The 16,814-nt window shown below is 45.8% G+C and overlaps 1 protein-coding gene across 1 annotated transcript in view; it reads left to right on the top strand.

Moving 5' to 3' along the window:
- Positions 1-16,814, top strand: part of CLIP1 (CAP-Gly domain containing linker protein 1) — a 102,718-nt gene that overhangs the window by 58,349 nt on the left and 27,555 nt on the right. The window contains exons 11-18 of the mRNA XM_015567260.1: positions 904-1,848; positions 3,502-3,618; positions 5,912-5,969; positions 6,940-7,023; positions 7,926-8,082; positions 9,320-9,345; positions 10,066-10,313; positions 16,589-16,705. Coding sequence (XP_015422746.1) covers positions 904-1,848; positions 3,502-3,618; positions 5,912-5,969; positions 6,940-7,023; positions 7,926-8,082; positions 9,320-9,345; positions 10,066-10,313; positions 16,589-16,705 — 1,752 coding nt within the window. The remainder of the gene's footprint in view (positions 1-903; positions 1,849-3,501; positions 3,619-5,911; positions 5,970-6,939; positions 7,024-7,925; positions 8,083-9,319; positions 9,346-10,065; positions 10,314-16,588; positions 16,706-16,814) is intronic.

The raw sequence follows: 16,814 nt of genomic DNA on the forward strand, positions 1-16,814 counted from the left end.
TTTTGTTGTGTGCCTCAGTCAGCAAACTATGTCCATTGATTTGAATCTCAAAGTGAAATACAGATATTTTGTGGCTGCTGTACTCCATTCAAACAATATGAGCCATGTGTATGTATGTGTGTGTGTGTGTGTATATATATATATATATATATATATAATTAAATTTTTCTGGTACTCACATTAACATATTTTTCAAAAAAGATAACAGGTGAATTTAATAATATATTTTATTTAAACTAATATATCCAAATTATCATTTCATCATGCAGTCAATATAAAATCATTAACAAGATGTTTTATGTTCTTTTTTCTCCAAGTCTTCAAAATCTGATGCGTATTTTATGCTGGCAGCCATGTCAGCTCAGATGAGCCCATTTCAAGTGCCCTGTAGCCATAGGTGGCTCGTGGCTACTATACTGAACAGCACATTCCTTTAAAATCATCTCCATCAGGTCAATAAGCGTTTATACATCTTGAGTGAAGCGGAGAGAAAAAGCAGGCAAAATAAGGAGGATTCTTTCTACCAGCCTGCAGAAATATTTGAGACCTTTGAAAGTTACTGTTTCTGTTAACTTCTTATCAATTTCATCTTGGTAATCGTGTACTTCCTCGCTTTAAGCTTCTTTGGAGGAAAAAGAAGTATTTTGGAGTTAAACTCAATATCAGTTTTAGCATGTGAAGATGGTGGTGGAAGTTTGACAAAGATTATAGTTTTGAATTGGAGCTACCAGAACTGGGCTTAAGCCACGATCATAGTTAGAGACAGACTCTCATGTAGGCATTGTGGGGGTAGTTTGCTACCTTGAGATGGGAATAGGTTTACTTAAGATCTTCCAAATTAAAGAAAATCGTCAGTGATTTGTTATTTAAATGATCTTTTTTTTTTTGGACTGCTGTTAATAGGTGGCTACAGTATCAGAAAAGTCTCGTATAATGGAGCTAGAGAAAGACCTAGCGTTGAGAGTGCAGGAAGTAGCCGAGCTGCGAAGAAGGCTCGAGTCCAATAAACCTGCCGGGGATGTTGACACGTCGCTCTCCCTTTTGCAAGAGATAAGCTCTTTGCAAGAGAAGTTAGAAGCCGCCCGTACTGACCACCAAAGAGAAATCGCTTCGCTGAAGGAGCGCTTTGGAACCCAGGAGGAGACGCATCAGAAGGAGGTGAAGGCTCTGCAGGCTGCCTCAGAGAAGCTCTCCAAGGAGAACGAGTCGCTGAAAAGCAAGCTTGACCACGCCAACAAGGAGAACTCAGACGTGATAGCCCTGTGGAAGTCCAAGCTGGAGACCGCCATCGCGTCCCACCAGCAGGCCATGGAGGAGCTGAAGGCTTCCTTCAGCAAGGGGGTGGGGACAGAGACGGCCGAACTGGCCGCACTGAAAACGCAGATAGAGAAAATGAGACTAGATTACCAGCACGAAATAGAAAGCTTGCAGAATCAACAAGACTCCGAACGGTCTGCTCACACCCAAGAGATAGAAGCCGTCAGGGCAAAGCTGATGGAGGTCATTAAGGAGAAAGAGAACAGTCTGGAAGCTGTCCAGTCGAAACTGGACAAGGCAGAAGACCAGCACCTGGTAGAAATGGAAGACGCCTTGAACAGACTGCAGGAAGCCGAGACAAAGGTAAAGGAGCTAGAGGTGCTGCAAGCCCAATGCAATGAGCAAACCAAGGTTATCGATAGTTTTACGTCGCAGCTCAAGGCTGCCGAGGAAAAGCTGCTGGATCTGGACGCTCTGCGGAAAGCCAGTTCCGAAGGTAAATTGGAGATCGAGAAACTTAGACAGCAGTTTGAGGCAGCTGAGCAACAGATTAAGAATTTAGAGGTGGAAAGGAATGCTGCAAGTGACAAGGTTTGTATTGGCATCCTTCATCTTTTTCTTTTCCATTTGCTTTTCTTATTTTTCATTGTATGGTCTTGTGGTTTTTGTTTGTTTGTTTTTTGCATTGAAGTTAACTCATCTTCCAAATCCTTGATTTAAGTAAGACGAATTGCTTAGTGCTAACAAATCTCCCCGTTTGAATATAGTACGTTTTGATCATCCTCAGTATGGTTTCATCTGAGGAAAGTGGAGAAAACAATGGCTCAATTATGTGAATTCATTTTGGTTTCCAGTGGGTTCCTTTACCTCCATGCTTTTCTGTGATCTCCCATTCAAGCTTAGTTCCAGTCTAGAATCTCTTTCTAAAATAGAGAACTCCCTAATTGATGGCGCTAAGGTAAATGAATGAATGAGTTCAATAGAAACTTACATGATCGTCTCCTTTCCCAGAGCCATAGTTGCCTTGTCTGTGAGGTCCTATATGAAAACAATGTGAGCCCCGAGCGGTACTTGGCTGTAACATATGAACATGCTGTGATGAGTAACGCTCACGGCCGAGCTCGGGTTGAGAGCCTGGAGCCCTTTGCAGGGCCTGTTAGGCCTCGTTGGAGAGTTTCTGTGCCACAAGCAGAACTCTGTCTATTTCTCCTCTGGAGGGAAAGACTGGATGAGGATGCTTTTGGTCCAAGTGTGGGACGTTAGGTGAAACGTCTGCCAGCTTCATTTCCTACAGCGAGCCTTGTTCAACAATGTCGTCTTCGTTTCATGGCTTGTTCCAGGAGCTAATGCTCTTCCCGGTCCTCCTGCCGCTCGGTGAGGCGCTGGCACTGGTGCCGAATGTTCTGAGCTTTTGGCAGGAGAAGCAGCTCTGTCGGCAAAGAAGGAAGGGTTGTGAGGGTTAAGTGGGGAGGACGGACAAATGGCAAAAATTGCTAAGTAACCTTCGTTGAAGATGATAAACTATTTACAGGAAATTTTTCTCAAATCTCCTCACTCGATTCCAAAATTCCAATCAAAATACAAAAATCTGTGGGGAATATGCAGCTAATATAAAATGGTGCACTTTTTTTTTTTTTACATCAGGATTTAATGAAAGCCCATTTCTGATGACTATGGTCTAGTGTATTTTTATAATTTCATTTTGATGTTAGCTGTTGGAATACTTTAGGCATATAAAAAATACAGAAAATGATAACCCAGACCACATGTACCCATCATTTCTATCTTAGGGCTTTTAAAGTCCAGGAAATGAAATTGCTCAACTAACTCATTCAGAAAGTAAGCATCTGCCCTTTCTGCTTTAAATCATGTTGCTATTCCAAATATAGCAATAGAAAAACACTCTAGTCTACGGCCATACCACCCTGAACGCGCCCGATCTCGTCTGATCTCGGAAGCTAAGCAGGGTCGGGCCTGGTTAGTACTTGGATGGGAGAAAAACACTCTATTTTGATTACCTTAAAATAGACATTAGGTCATTATATCTCGGACTGACTATGAAAAGTCATTTGTTTCTTAGAATAAAAAACAAAACAAAAAACGCTTTCTTACCCCCACCTTTATCCCTTTCAGTTGTGTTTGGTTGTGTTTGTTTCTCATAATATTTTTGTGTTTTATTTTTTTGTTTCTCATTATTATTTCATTTTTGTTCATTTGCTTCTGCACCACGTAACTGTATGGTAGGCTAGTAGCATTTCCAAAGAGCTGCAGGGGAAAGAGCTCACACTCAGCAAACTCCAGGACCACGTGAGTGAAGTCAGTCACGTGAAAGAGGCTTTGGAGAAAGAACTTCAGGTGTTGGTAAGTACCTCCTGGGAGCCTGAGTCTCTGGCCAGTCGAATTGTTCCTGTTTACAAACAAACATCTCCACAAAGAAAAAGCATTGTACCTAGTTCATTCTCTTTCAAAGTACTGATTTAAATCAGACTTACTAGTAATTGGCTGCTAAATACCTTGAGGGAAGTCATATCATACCCAAACTAGCAACAAAGGTAGGTATTACAGTCGTCCCCCCTTATCCGAGAGAGATACTAGAACTAAGACCCCTGTGGATGCCTGAAACTGCGAGGGTACCGAACCCTGTATGTACTGTGTTTTTTCCTATGCTATACAGATCTTTGATAAGTTTAATTTATCAGTTAGGCACAGTAAGAGATTAACAATAACTAATAAAATAGAACAGTGATAACAATGTACTGTAATAAACGTTATGTGGTCACTCGTTTCAGGGGCCCCTTGCTGAAGTCCTTGTACAGGCTCAGTGCTTTCTGGCACAAAATCTTGTCATTAATTGAGACATGTTTTCTGCTTGTCCACCCACACATTTTTAAAAAAATATTTTTATTGATTTCAGAAAGGAAGGGAGAGGGAGAGAGAGATAGGAACATCGGTGATGAGAGAGAATCATTGATCAGCTGCCTCCTGCATGCCCCCTACTGGGAATCAAGCCCACAACCTAGGCATCTGCCCTGACCAGGAATTGAACTGTGACCTTCTGGTTCATAGGTTGACATTCAACCACTGAGCCATGCCGGCTGTGCCACCCATACATTTAATGCCTTTCCCATCAAGCACTTATCACGCACTGTGGCCCTAACTTTTGGAGTTTGAGGTGCAACACCAAGACTAACAGGAATTTCTGTTCCTTCACAACTTCACTGACAGAAGATTCTCACCTCAGCATACAATTTTTTTTTCTTTCCTTAATAAGTTGAGCACTTTCACCTTTTCCCTTGTAGGGGTGGGGAACGTCCAGCCCGTGGGCCATATATGGCCTAAGAAATCATTTGACCTGGCCCTGCCAAGGCATTAGGGATGAGTTGGTTAAATGTTTGACCAAATACCACATGCCAGTTTTTAAGGTGATAATTTTGTGTGGTCCGTGAATGGTGTTATAAATATCCCTATGGCCCTGGGCAGAAATAAGGTTCCCCACCCTGAAAAGCAGCACGTGATGCTGATCTTTGCCTGTCTGAATCGCCAGCACCACTGCTCTAACGGCTGTTATTCAGTAAAATAAGGGTGACTTGCAATAAGCATTGCGATATCTCGACAGTCGATTTGATAACCAGGAAGGCTACCAAGGTACTAAGGGGCAGCTGGAGTATCCATCATGGAGACGCCAGACAAGGGGATGAGGCACGTCTGGGCGGGACAGAGTGGGATGGCACAAGATTTCATCACGCTCCTCAGAACAGCACACAATTTACAACGTTTGAATTGTTTATTTTCTGGATTCCACATTTCGTATTTTCAGACGTTGGTTGACTGTGGAACTGAAACCATGGAAAGTGAAACTGTGCTTAAGGGGACCTTCAAAAATAACCTGTCCTTTGCTCTGCTGATAGCATGTTGCTTTGGCATGCTATTGAGTGCTTAGTTTTATTAGACACAGGGACCTTCCTAGTTATGCACCCGGCACGTTTGGTTTCATGTATGATGAGGCCATGCACTGTGTCTTCTCCATTTGCCTGGTACAGCCAGCCATCCTGGACCCCTGGACCCTCTGTTAGCAAGGCAGGTCCTGATTCCGCAGATTCACACAACTCTGTCTTACAACTTAGCTTATTCACATCAGGAAATGCCTTTTTATTTCCTATATCCTCGTTCCCTAATCCCAAGTGGTATGGTATTTTTTTTCTTTGTTTTTCTCAACTGTTCTTCCTACCTTGCCTCTTGCATCAAAAACATGAGCTTAATCAAGGTTGATCACCATAAGCAGTGCCAGTGATACCCAGACATTGTGGGAAAGGAAAGTCGTAGGCTTATTATGGAGGAACAAGGTAAGAGAAGCATGTTCCACACTATGCACGCACATGCATATACTTAAATATGTGTGCACACTCACACATATATCCAGATGCATGTGTGTGCCCAGGCATGCACACACGCACATGCAAACCTCATGCACTCGTGCTTATACAGGCATAGTATGCATACGGTAGTAATTGATGCCTTCGTGTTTTAAGTGTAAGTTAGTTTTAATGAAACGAAACCAACCACAAAAATTAGGTAGCGTAGTTAGAACTGAAACATTTAGTTTTCATAATTTTGAAATCTCTCTATTCTGAATACCCAATTCTTTTTTCTTTAGAAAGAAAAGTTTGCTGGCGCTTCAGAGGAGGCGGTTTCTGTCCAGAGGAATATGCAAGGTATATGTTTCTCTTTTCTTTATTAAATATGTTTTATTGATTTCAGAGAGGACGGGAGACAGGGAGAGAGACATCAGTGATGAGAGAGAACCATTGATTGGCTGCCTTCTGCGTGCTTCACACTGGGAATTGGACCCACAACCTGGGTATGTGCCCTGACCCGGAATCGAACCATGACCTTGGTCAAAGGTCAACGCTCAACCACTGAGCCATGCTGGCTGGGCTGCACAGTATGTGTTTCTAGTGTGTGAGCAGATTGCGTTAGAGAATGTCCCGTTCTCACAGTGGAGCTGGCCCCTGCAGTACACAAAGTCCATGCTGCCCACAGCCCGACTGCACCATCCTCGAGGCCCCTGCAGTGTCCAGTAATACTGCATTCCATTGGCTCCCTAAAGCCTCAAATGCCAGCAATTTTTTTTCTTTTATTTTTATCGATTTTAGAGAGAGGAAGGAAGAGAGGGAGGGAGAGAGAGAGAAAGAGAAACATTGATTTGAGAGAGAAACACCTATGGGTTGCCTCCCGCACACCCCCCGACCGGGGTTCATCAAACCCACAACCTGTGTATGTGCGCTGACCAGGAATTAAACCCTCCACCTTTTGGTGTATGGGATGATGTTCCAACCAATTGAGCCACACCAGCCAGGGCATTATTTTCTTCTTTTGACTTAAAGTTTGTTTCATATTAAAATGTAAGCGTACTTAAGAAAAGTATTATCTTGCCTAAGCTTCAGTCCCTGATAGCTCTGTTGAGTTTTAAGTGGAAGGATGCCTGGTGCCTGCCTAATCTACAGATTTGCGGAGGCAAAAGAGATACGTGCTTATATTCTTGAGGTTCATTATACAGTGTTTGATTTGCAATGGGACTTTGTAGTATTCCTGTGACTTCAAATCTCACGCATATGATTTGCCAAGCTCTAGATGGCTTGTTAAATATGAAATATATTAAACTTTTCACTTTATCCTAAATAGAAACTGTAAATAAATTACACCAAAAAGAGGAGCAGTTTAATGCGCTGTCTTCTGAATTGGAGAAGTTGCGAGAAAACCTAACAGGTAAGAAGATATGTCTGGTTACTAAACATTAAGTATAATAGGCTCCCTAGGATTTGAGATAATTGCAGTATGTTGGAGTAACACATCTTTTCAGGCTTAATGTCTTCACTCACTATGGTGATATAATGGGACAGAATACCTGTTTGAGGTCCGTAACCTTCAGCAAACCCTCTCGGTCCTGTTTTCAAACGAGCCAGTGTCCAACAACATCGCTCCACTCCCACTGCTGTCCTTGACCCAAGCCAACCACCTTGCATCTGAGCTACTCCAACAGTTGGCCTCCTGCCTGCTTCTGCCCTTGTTCCCTTCTGTCTGTTCTCAGCACAGCAGCCGGAGCGATCCTCCAGCATCAAGTCAGCGCCCAGCTCCTGCCACTCCTCTGCTCAGGATCGCCCATTGGCTCCCAGATCACTCAGGACCAGAGGCTGTGGTCCTTACCATCACAGGCTCTGCTCCCTCCCTACTTCCTCTTGCACTAGTTTTCTCGTCGTCCTTTCCACTCCAGCCGCAGTGGCCTCCGTGGAGACACCTGCATGTCAAGCACGCTCTTGCCTTGGGGCCTTTGCGCTCACTCTCCCCTCTGCCTGCAGCCCCTTTGCTTTACTTCCTTCAGGTCTTAACTGTCACGTCTCAGGGAGGCCTTATCAGAGATTTAACCCCCCAACTTCTTTCTTGCTCCTTTCTCTGCTTGTATTTTCTTCCTCTTAGCACTCAGCACTGTCTGTTATAGTGTTTCCTTTCGTTATTGATCTTGTTTATTGCTTGTCTTCTTTGCTAGAGTATAATTTTCACAGGGATTGCTATATGTAAATGTCCTCAGAGCAAGGCTGGTGTATGGGATACAGGGAGTCCGTTTTTGTTCATTATAACAGCAGTGCTATTTTTTTTCTGTGTCTATTCAGGCATGGAGGCAAAATTTAGAGAGAGAGATGAAAGAGAAGATCAGTTGATCAAGGCAAAAGAAAAGCTGGAAAATGACATTGCAGAAATAATGAAAATGTCAGGAGATAATTCTTCTCAGTTGACAAAAATGAATGACGAGTTACGTCAGAAAGAAAGGTACGTATGAATGCTCATGAGAGTGCCTGCTTTAGGTGAGGCTCTGAGGCAGGGCCTCGGTGGAGGGCAGCCCAGATCTTCAGGGCTGTTGTGTTTTCTTTCCCGTCTCTTCTTTCTCTTATTACCTCAGTGTATACTTGAGTCTACTACTTAACCTCTAAGGAATACAATATTGTAGACCTTCCGTTGACTTGTTAGGAAAAGGTAGTTTATCAATGGCAGTAACATCTTTTACAGGCAGTTAAAAATATTTTTAAAATATGTTTTTATTGATTTGAGAGAGAGAGAGAGAGAGCTAGGAAGAGGGAGAGAGATAGAAACATCAGTAATGAGAATCATCAATTGGCTGCCTCCTGGATCCACCCCCCGCACCCCCTACCCCATCTCCAGGGATGGAGTCTGCAACCTGGGCATGTGCCCTGACTGGGAATCAAACTGGTGACCGCTAGGTGCATGGGATGATGCTCAACCAACTGAGCAACACTGGCTGGGCAGCAGTTAAAAATGTTTTTACTGCCCTTACTATTTCCTAATTCTCATAGTAATCCTATGAGGTGAGGATATTATTGTTCCCATTTTAAAGAAAAGGAAACTAAGGCTTAATGAGGTTCAGTAACTTGCCTGAGGTTTCAGAGCTAGGCAGTCCAGTTCCCAGTCCTTGCTGCTCTTAATCGCTCCATTGTACTTCCTCAGTGCTAATGCTTCTGTTATCCCAATCTCTGCTCTTGTCTTTATTCTGAGGTCTTGTTTGATTTTTTTCTCCTTTTGATAGCTGCCATATAGAAATAAAATGTTTTATAAAGCAAACACTTTCAGAGGACACTTTAGGACAGGGTCCTCAAACTACGGCCCGTGGGCCACATGCAAATACAAATATTGTATTTGTTCCCGTTTTGTTTTTTTACTTCAAAATAAGATATGTGCAGTGTGCATAGGAATTTGTTCATAGTTTTTTTTTAAACTATAGTCCGGCCCTCCAACGGTCTGAGGGACAGTGAACTGGCCCCCTGTTTAAAAAGTTTGAGGACTCCTGCTTTAGGACCACTAGACTTCAGATTCTGAAATTGTCACTACTTGGACAAGTTACGTTTACACTTTGCCATACACCACACACAGTTCAGTGTTAGTGGGTGACTGGCGACTGGGCCTTGCCTGACCGACGTTGGTCAGACTTGCTGTGAGGCGGGTGCCGCTGGTGGCCGTGACGCGGGGTCTTGGAGCAGTTCCGTTGCCGTAGGTGTTTTATAGGAGTAACGCCCAGAGGTACCACAGGTTTCCCTTCTCCATTTCTAGGCTGATGTCCCATGTTTTCTGTGCATCTTTGTTCGACCACATGGTTATATCTTTTTTTAAAAAATATATTTTTTATTGATTTCAGAGAGGAAGGGAGAGATAGAAAAATTAATGATGAGAGAGAATCATTGATCAGCTGCCTCCTGCCCGCCCCTACTGGGAATCAAGCCCACAACCTGGGCATGTGCCTTGAGCCAGAACTGAACCCGGACCCCTTCAGTCCACGGGCCGATGCTCTGTCCACTGAGCCACACCAGCTGGGGCCTGAATGACTTTCAACCATCAGCCCTGGAAAATGTCCAGAAGAACATGGGGGAGAAAATAAAATCTGTACAGATACAGAGGAACACAGGCTCCTCCCTACACTCACAGACGTTGGGCTGCTTCCCATAATGCCTCTCTTCACCTCTCACTCCAACATTCCTTAGGCTCTGCCTTGGAGTTATCGCTGTCATGTGACCACTTTTCACTACCCCAATTGCCCGCTCACAGGTCAACGCTGCCCTCACCTCCTGCCTAGAATGCTGCTCAAATCCGTTAACAGGCTTCCTCTTCTCATCTTTGCCTGCAGAGTATGTGTTAACGCAGCTGCCGCAACGGTCTTTTAAAATATAAGGCAATTCCTGTGGTCCCCTTGCTCAAACCCTGGGAGCACATGGGACTGTTTGCTGGCAGTTAAGTTGTGGTGAGGCGACTCATTTCTTCTCTCGGGGCTCCCGCAGGAAAAGAAGATGGAGACGAGCCACAACCAGTGTCAAGATCTGAAAGCCAGGTACGAGGAAGCCAGTTCTGAGACCAAGGCGAAGCATGAGGAGGCTCTGCAGAAGCTGCAGACGCTGCTGCGGGGCACCGAGGAGAGGCTGGCGGCCACCCAGGAGCAGAACAAGGACTTGTTGCAGGAAGTGGTGGAACTGAAAAAACAAGCAGAGGATGCTAGAGTAAGTGGCAGAGGGAATTACGTTGCATTTGTTTGCTTGGGTTCTGCTTCAGGCTGGAAGGGCCCTTAGCAAGTGGCAGCTAGGGAGATGAGCTTGACAAATGTTCGCCTTGCCAATGCATGGCCTCATGGTGAATCACATTTCCCACCAGCCGCTGTCTTTGTCCGGGGTAGGCCGTAGCTGCAGGTCTCTTCCCCTGAGCGTACCATGTGGCCATCACCCCCTCTGCTGTCACAAAGAGTCAGAAGTGGCTGAGATCGGTCTGCCTTCTTGGAATAGACTCTTTGTTGTGGAAAAGCTTGTTCCTCTAATCTTGGCCATCTTGCAGCCAGCTTGTGCTAGGGGCTAGGAGAGACCTGTTGCAGAAAAGCCAGAGGCAGAGGCCTGGTGCAGAGGGAATGGAGCCTGGTTGGAGGAACAGCTCCAAGAGATTAGGACCCTGGAAAGCACTTTTGCATGCTCCCCAGGAAGGCATAGTGAGCTTATTGACAGGGAAGCTGGATTCAGGACCCGCAAGGAAACACCTGTTATTAAATAGAGTAGAACTTGATGTGCTGCATTTCGTTTTGTGGTCAGGATTGTATCTGTACCCAAGTAGATTTTTTTGACCCTGGTAACTTCATGTTCAACCTTTCTACTAATTTTTAACTTTTTCTTACTGCCATTTAACTTACTGAAAGAAAAGTAAATACTTGTCTTTATTTTTAATGTTCCAGAGAAATGTTTATAGAGGAGGAGTTTGCTAGAAAGAAAATCTACAAAGAGCATCTGTAGGTCTTGAAACGGATTCCATTTAAAACTTGTAAATTAAGTGGATCGTAACACAATATATGTCATGTATAAGATGCCTAAGTTTTCTCCTTCCTGCATGCTGGCCACCAGGGCTTTCTCTTCTCCCTCCCTGTAGAGTATCTAAAGATTTATGAGCCATTCACTTAACACTGGATGTAAGTTCCAGATCTTCTGTCTTTGTGGTTCCCTTGATCTGGACAGACTCCAGTTTTTTTCGTGTTTCCCTTAAAACTGTTGCAGCCTGACCTGACCCCAGCATTCTAGTAGTTTGTGTAAAGTCTCATTGATCTTGTTTCTGGCTGGGTGTTTGTTTGTTTGTTTGTTTGTTTACAAGGTCATTTGGTTCACATGCCGGCATTGCTCCCCCTCCAAAGTGTCTGGATATTCGGTTTCTGTGGCTTTCGATGTTTGTCAACAACACTGGCTCACAGGCTCTTTTTGAGAATCTGATGAAATCTTAAGATGTTTTTCCTGAGAAAGTTTACATATACACTCAACAAGTTTATGTGACATTCCAGGAGGTGCATGGAGCCCAGGAAGCCTCTGTTTCCCCGGATCTATAGCTGTGCTGTTCAGGACAGTAACCACTAGCCACGTGTGGCCATTCAAATGTAAATTAGTCAAATATATATACACACATATATATATGTATATATATGTGTATATATATATATGTTGGATTGTGTTTTTAAGGATTTCAAATGCACATTTCTATGATAATTGGTCTATATATTGCATTGTGTGCCCACCACCCAAAGTCTCATCATCTTCCGCCACCATACATTTGGCCCTCTTTACCCTTTACTACTCCCCGCCCCTCTTCCCACCGGGGGCCACCATACTGTTTGTGTCAGTTTTGTATCCCACATATGACTGAAATCACGTGGTTCATAGCTTTTTCTTCCTGACTCATTCGCTTTGCATGATAAGTCAGATTGTAGTAAGGTCGGCCGTTTAGTCACACTCACTGTGCTCAAGAGCTCGCACATGTGGCTAGAGGCTAGCACACAGGCCCGTGCAGACGGAGCACATCTACACCATTGCTGAAAGTTCTGGACGGCGCTGGTAGACACACTGTGGTCAATTTATGTATCTGTAAACCAGTGCATTTGTTTAAAAACCCACTTATTTTCATTGCCAGAGCTTAGCGAAGTAATCTGTATTTTTAATGTTGTATGTAATAATGGGACTAGATCCGTGTCAGGCCAGCAACTCTCCTTTAGTAAGTAAGGGCCTGCCGTGAGTTTGAAAGCAACAGATTTTTTTCCCTTGCCCTTACCTCGTCACTGCCCCCTACCCCCTGCACTTTTATTTTTTGAAAATATGCTCACTTTTTATAGTTTGTTGGATTGTATTTTTAAAGATTCTTTTGTGCCTCCATTCTACATAGACATTGTTGGATAATTAGAATGGCAGGGGAGAATCTTACGCCCGATGTCAAAAATCACACTACTGTTTTTTCTTTTTAATTTATATATTTTTATTTATTTCAGAGAGGAAGGGAGAGGGAGAGATAGAAACATCAGTGATGAGAGAGAATCATTGATTGGCTGCCTCCTGCACACCCCACACTGGGGACTGAGCCCGTAACCTGGGCTTGCGCCCTGACCAGGAATCGAACTGTGACCTCCTGGTTCATAGGTTGACACTCAACCATGGAAGCATGCCAGCCAGGCCACACTACTGTTTTTACCTTAAGAAAGCTATCAAGAATAATCTCAAAAATTCTCGAAAGATAAAAGAAACTAATAGCTGTCTCGGCCCTTTGCAGAGCTAATCCCGCTCTGTCGTATCTTTTATGGGCTCTGTTCTTCAGTGACATTTATTATAAAAATTTTAACTTTTATGATTTAGGCTACATTAAGTTATCTGGGCTTGCATGTGTCCTCTTGATTTCACCTTATTTCCATTCTCCCCACCTTTTGTTTCTGTAGTCGCTAACTTGTTTGTTAACATCAGCCCAAAGAGAAACCGAGCTAATGTCAGAAGAGCTGAGGGGTCTGAGGTCAGAGAAGCAGCTTCTGGCGCAGGAGGGCAATGCTTTAAAGTCAGAGAAAGGTGCGCTCATGTCCAAGCTGGTAGAGGCAGAGACCAGAGTAACGTTCCTCCAGGAGGACCAGCGGAAGCTGTGGTCGATAAACGAAGCCCTCAATTTAGAAAAGGAGCAACTCTTAGAAGAAAAGCTGCATCAGCAGGGGCAGCTCCAGAGTGAAGCTCTGGCTGCAGAGAGAGAGAAGCTGCTTCAAGGAGTCACTGTGACACAGGAAGAGCTCCTGAAGGTGCGCACGGAGAACGCCTCTCTGCAGGCTTCCAGAGCCGCCCTGCAGGCCCTCGTGGAGGAGCTCCAGTTCAGCAAGGAGAGCCTGACCGCCGAGTGCCAGAAGGACCGGGAAGAAAAAGACCGCCTGGAGGACCGCGTCAAGAAGCTCGTGAGCGAGAACCTTGCTGTGGCTAAAGATAAAGACAAGACGATTAAGAAGCTGCAGAGCTCTTACGAGGAGCTGGTCAGAGACCAGAAGGCCTTGGTGCAGGAGATCAAAGATCTCACGGCGGAGAAAAAGTCAGCGGCGGAGAAGCAGTCGGGCCTTGAAAACATATGCGTAGCCCTAAAGGTCGAAATGGATGGGCTCTTGCAGAGCAGCAGGGACCTGCAGCTGGAGAAGGGCGCACTGCTTCAGGATCAGGACAAGCTCAGCGCCAGCCTGGCCACTGCGCTCCAGGTCAAACAGCTGCTCAGCGCCGAAGCCATCGGGCTCCGTGCGCAGCTGGACACCGCCAGCAAAGGGCTGAGGAAGGCCGAGCTGGAGGCCATGCAGCTTCAGGCTGCGAACACCAGCCTCACGAAGCTCCTGGAGGAGGTTAAGGCCAGCCGGGAGATGACGGACTCCGAGTGCATCCAGCTCCTGCACGAGAAGGAGATCCTGGCCGTGTCTGAGAGGAGGCTCCTGGCCGAGAAGGAAGAACTCGTGCGTGAAAATAGGCTCGTCATTGAGAAACTCGGCCAGTGCTCTGGGGAGGCCGTGCGCGTGGAGACGAGCCTGAACGAGAAGATCGCGTACCTGACCTCGGAGAAGGAGACGGTTTGTCAGAAAGTGGCTAAGATCAAAAGGCAGCTGGACAGCCTCCTGAAGGAAAAGTCTGTGCTGGAAACACAGAACGGAGATTTACTGGCAGAAAGAGAGAATTCCATCAACTGCATAGGAGAGCTTAAAAGGAAGTACGAGCAAGAGTCTGCAAACAGGAGGCTCGTCGTGCAAGAGAAGATGAAGCTCTTGGGTAACCTCGATGCTCTGAAGAAAGAGCTCCAGGAGAGAAAAAAGGAAAACCAAGAACTGGCCACCGCCAAGTGCGAGCTCTCACTGATGCTGAAAGAGGCCCAGAGCGCCAAGGAGCACCTGGAAAAGGAGCACACCCACATCCAGCAGGCCAGGGAGGGCCTGAAGGCTGAGCTGGAAACGTGCTGCTCCGAGAAGGACCAGATGCTGAGGGACGGGCGGAGCCTGCAGGAGGAGTGCCAGAAACTGAAGGAGGAGGTGCGTGCGGTGCAGCAGTCCTTGCTCCTGGAGCAGGAGGCCTGGGCCAAGGAGAGCGAGTCAGCCTCCTACGAGAACAGCAAGTTACTTGGGAGGGCAGCGCGCCTGGAGCAGGAGCTGGAAGAGCTGAGAGCATCCACCAAGGAGCTCCAGGCCGAAAACGTGGGGCTTGTCCAAGAGAAGAGCACCTCCGAGCAGAAGGTGGCGGAGATCCTGAAGGAAAAGGAGCTCCTGACTGCAGAAACGGCGCGGCTGGCTGCCAACATCGAGACGCTGCGCAGCGACTTCGCCTCCCTGTCCAAGTCCAAGCTGGAGTTGCAGGAGCTGCACAGCTGCCTCAGCAAGATCCTGGATGACCTGCGGCTGAGCCACCAGGCGGCCGTGGCCGATCGGGCCCAGGCGCTGCAGGACAACAGCAGCCTGCTGGCCGAGAAGAGGGAAGTGGCGCTGAAGTGGGATGAGCTCCTGAAGGAGAAGGAGACGCTGGCTGAAAGCTACTTCATCCTCCAGAAGGAGATCAGCCAGCTGGCCAAAACCAACAGCCACATTTCTGCCAACCTCCTAGAGTCTCAGAACGAAAATCGTATCTTGAGGAAAGACAAGAGCAAGCTCACCCTTAAAATTAGAGAGCTCGAGACACTTCACTCGTTCACGGTAACGTGGGAGGCCCCAGCCCTGAGCACTGGACTAACACTGCACTGACTCCTGGTGGCCAGGGCGTTTGTGTCCGTTTCCCTAAAGCCAGTCCACCCCATTTTCTCCGTTGTTTGTATGTTTCCAGCTGTTTGTTGCCACCCGAAAGGGCACTTCTTTACTAAGTGTCTAATTGCAGGTCTTTCTCCATTAGAAAGAGTTGTGAACTGTGAATAACAAGGATATACTTTTTAACTTGAGGGGGAAATTTTCATGAAAAAGTCAAATGGGGCTCTTTTTTTAAAATATGTTTTTATTGATTTCAGAGAGGAAGGGAGAGGGAGAGATAGAAACATCAGTGATGAGAGAGAATCATCGATCCGCTGCCTCCTGCACATCCCACACTGGGGATCGAACCCACAACCTAGGCATGTGCCCTGACCAGGAATCGAACCGGTTCATAGTTCGATGCTCAACCACTGAGCCACACCAGCTGGGCTCAAATATGGTTAAGGCTTATGAACACTAGTAAAATGGGCACATTGTTGAAATATATAGTGTCCTCTATTTGGCTTTTTACTGTTTCGTTGTGTCCGTCCATTTGGAGTTGGAAGGCTCCAGTGGAACCTGCAGGGCTGGGAACAGGGAAGGCATAACACTGAATTCCCCTATGTGTCACTGGACCACTTGTAGTTGCAAGCAGCTGCCTAAAAAGGTTTTCATTTATTTTATGATTTTTTTCTTTTACAGATTGCCAGCTAAGGGTTTATTTCCCTATTCATATTATCTTTTTTATTCACAGCCATGTTTATATTCATTACCCACCACTTCTCACAGACATTTCCATTCAGTGCTACTCCTTAAGCACTTGACCCTTATATTCTAATTGCGCAAATAATTTTTATTTTTATTTGAAAAATTCCCCACCTCAATTCTGAGTGGTTTCAAAAGCCCCCCAGTTTGAACTAGCAAGGCCAGTATTGTAAGCCTAGAACGGGTACATGTGATTAAGAGAAAAATGCAGCCATGAAAGGGTATTGCTCTTGGTCGTCACTGCATATTTCTCTCAAGCCTAAGCCTGGATGGCGAGTGTGACTGTCAGTGTCGCTCAGAAGGCACAGGTTCAGAGGGGCCAATGGTAATCGGTTTACTGAGAGATGGCCTGGGAAGGGAGCAGAGCCCCTCATGTCTCAGTCAGCGTGTGCGGACCTCAGGCGGGCCCGTCCCTGTGTGACCCCTGTGCAGCGCAGCCTGGGCGTTGACCTCGCGGGGTTGGCGAGCGTGGCCCCGTGCCTCACAGTGCTTTCTTGTATTTAGGCTGCACAGACAGCAGAAGACGCCATGCAGATCATGGAGCAGATGACCAAAGAGAAGTCGGAAACTCTCGCCTTCTTGGAGGATACCAAGCAAACCAATGAAAAACTCCAGAATGAAGTAATCAGATTTAAATGGCTTTTTGTACAGAGGACAGCTTATCGACTTCACGGGATGTTTGATCATTAACTCAGGATTGTTTATTTTTTTTGAAGCGTGGCCTCATGCA

Source organism: Myotis davidii, unplaced genomic scaffold, assembly GCF_000327345.1.
Source record: "Myotis davidii unplaced genomic scaffold, ASM32734v1 scaffold223, whole genome shotgun sequence".
Taxonomy (NCBI): Eukaryota; Metazoa; Chordata; class Mammalia; order Chiroptera; family Vespertilionidae; genus Myotis; species Myotis davidii.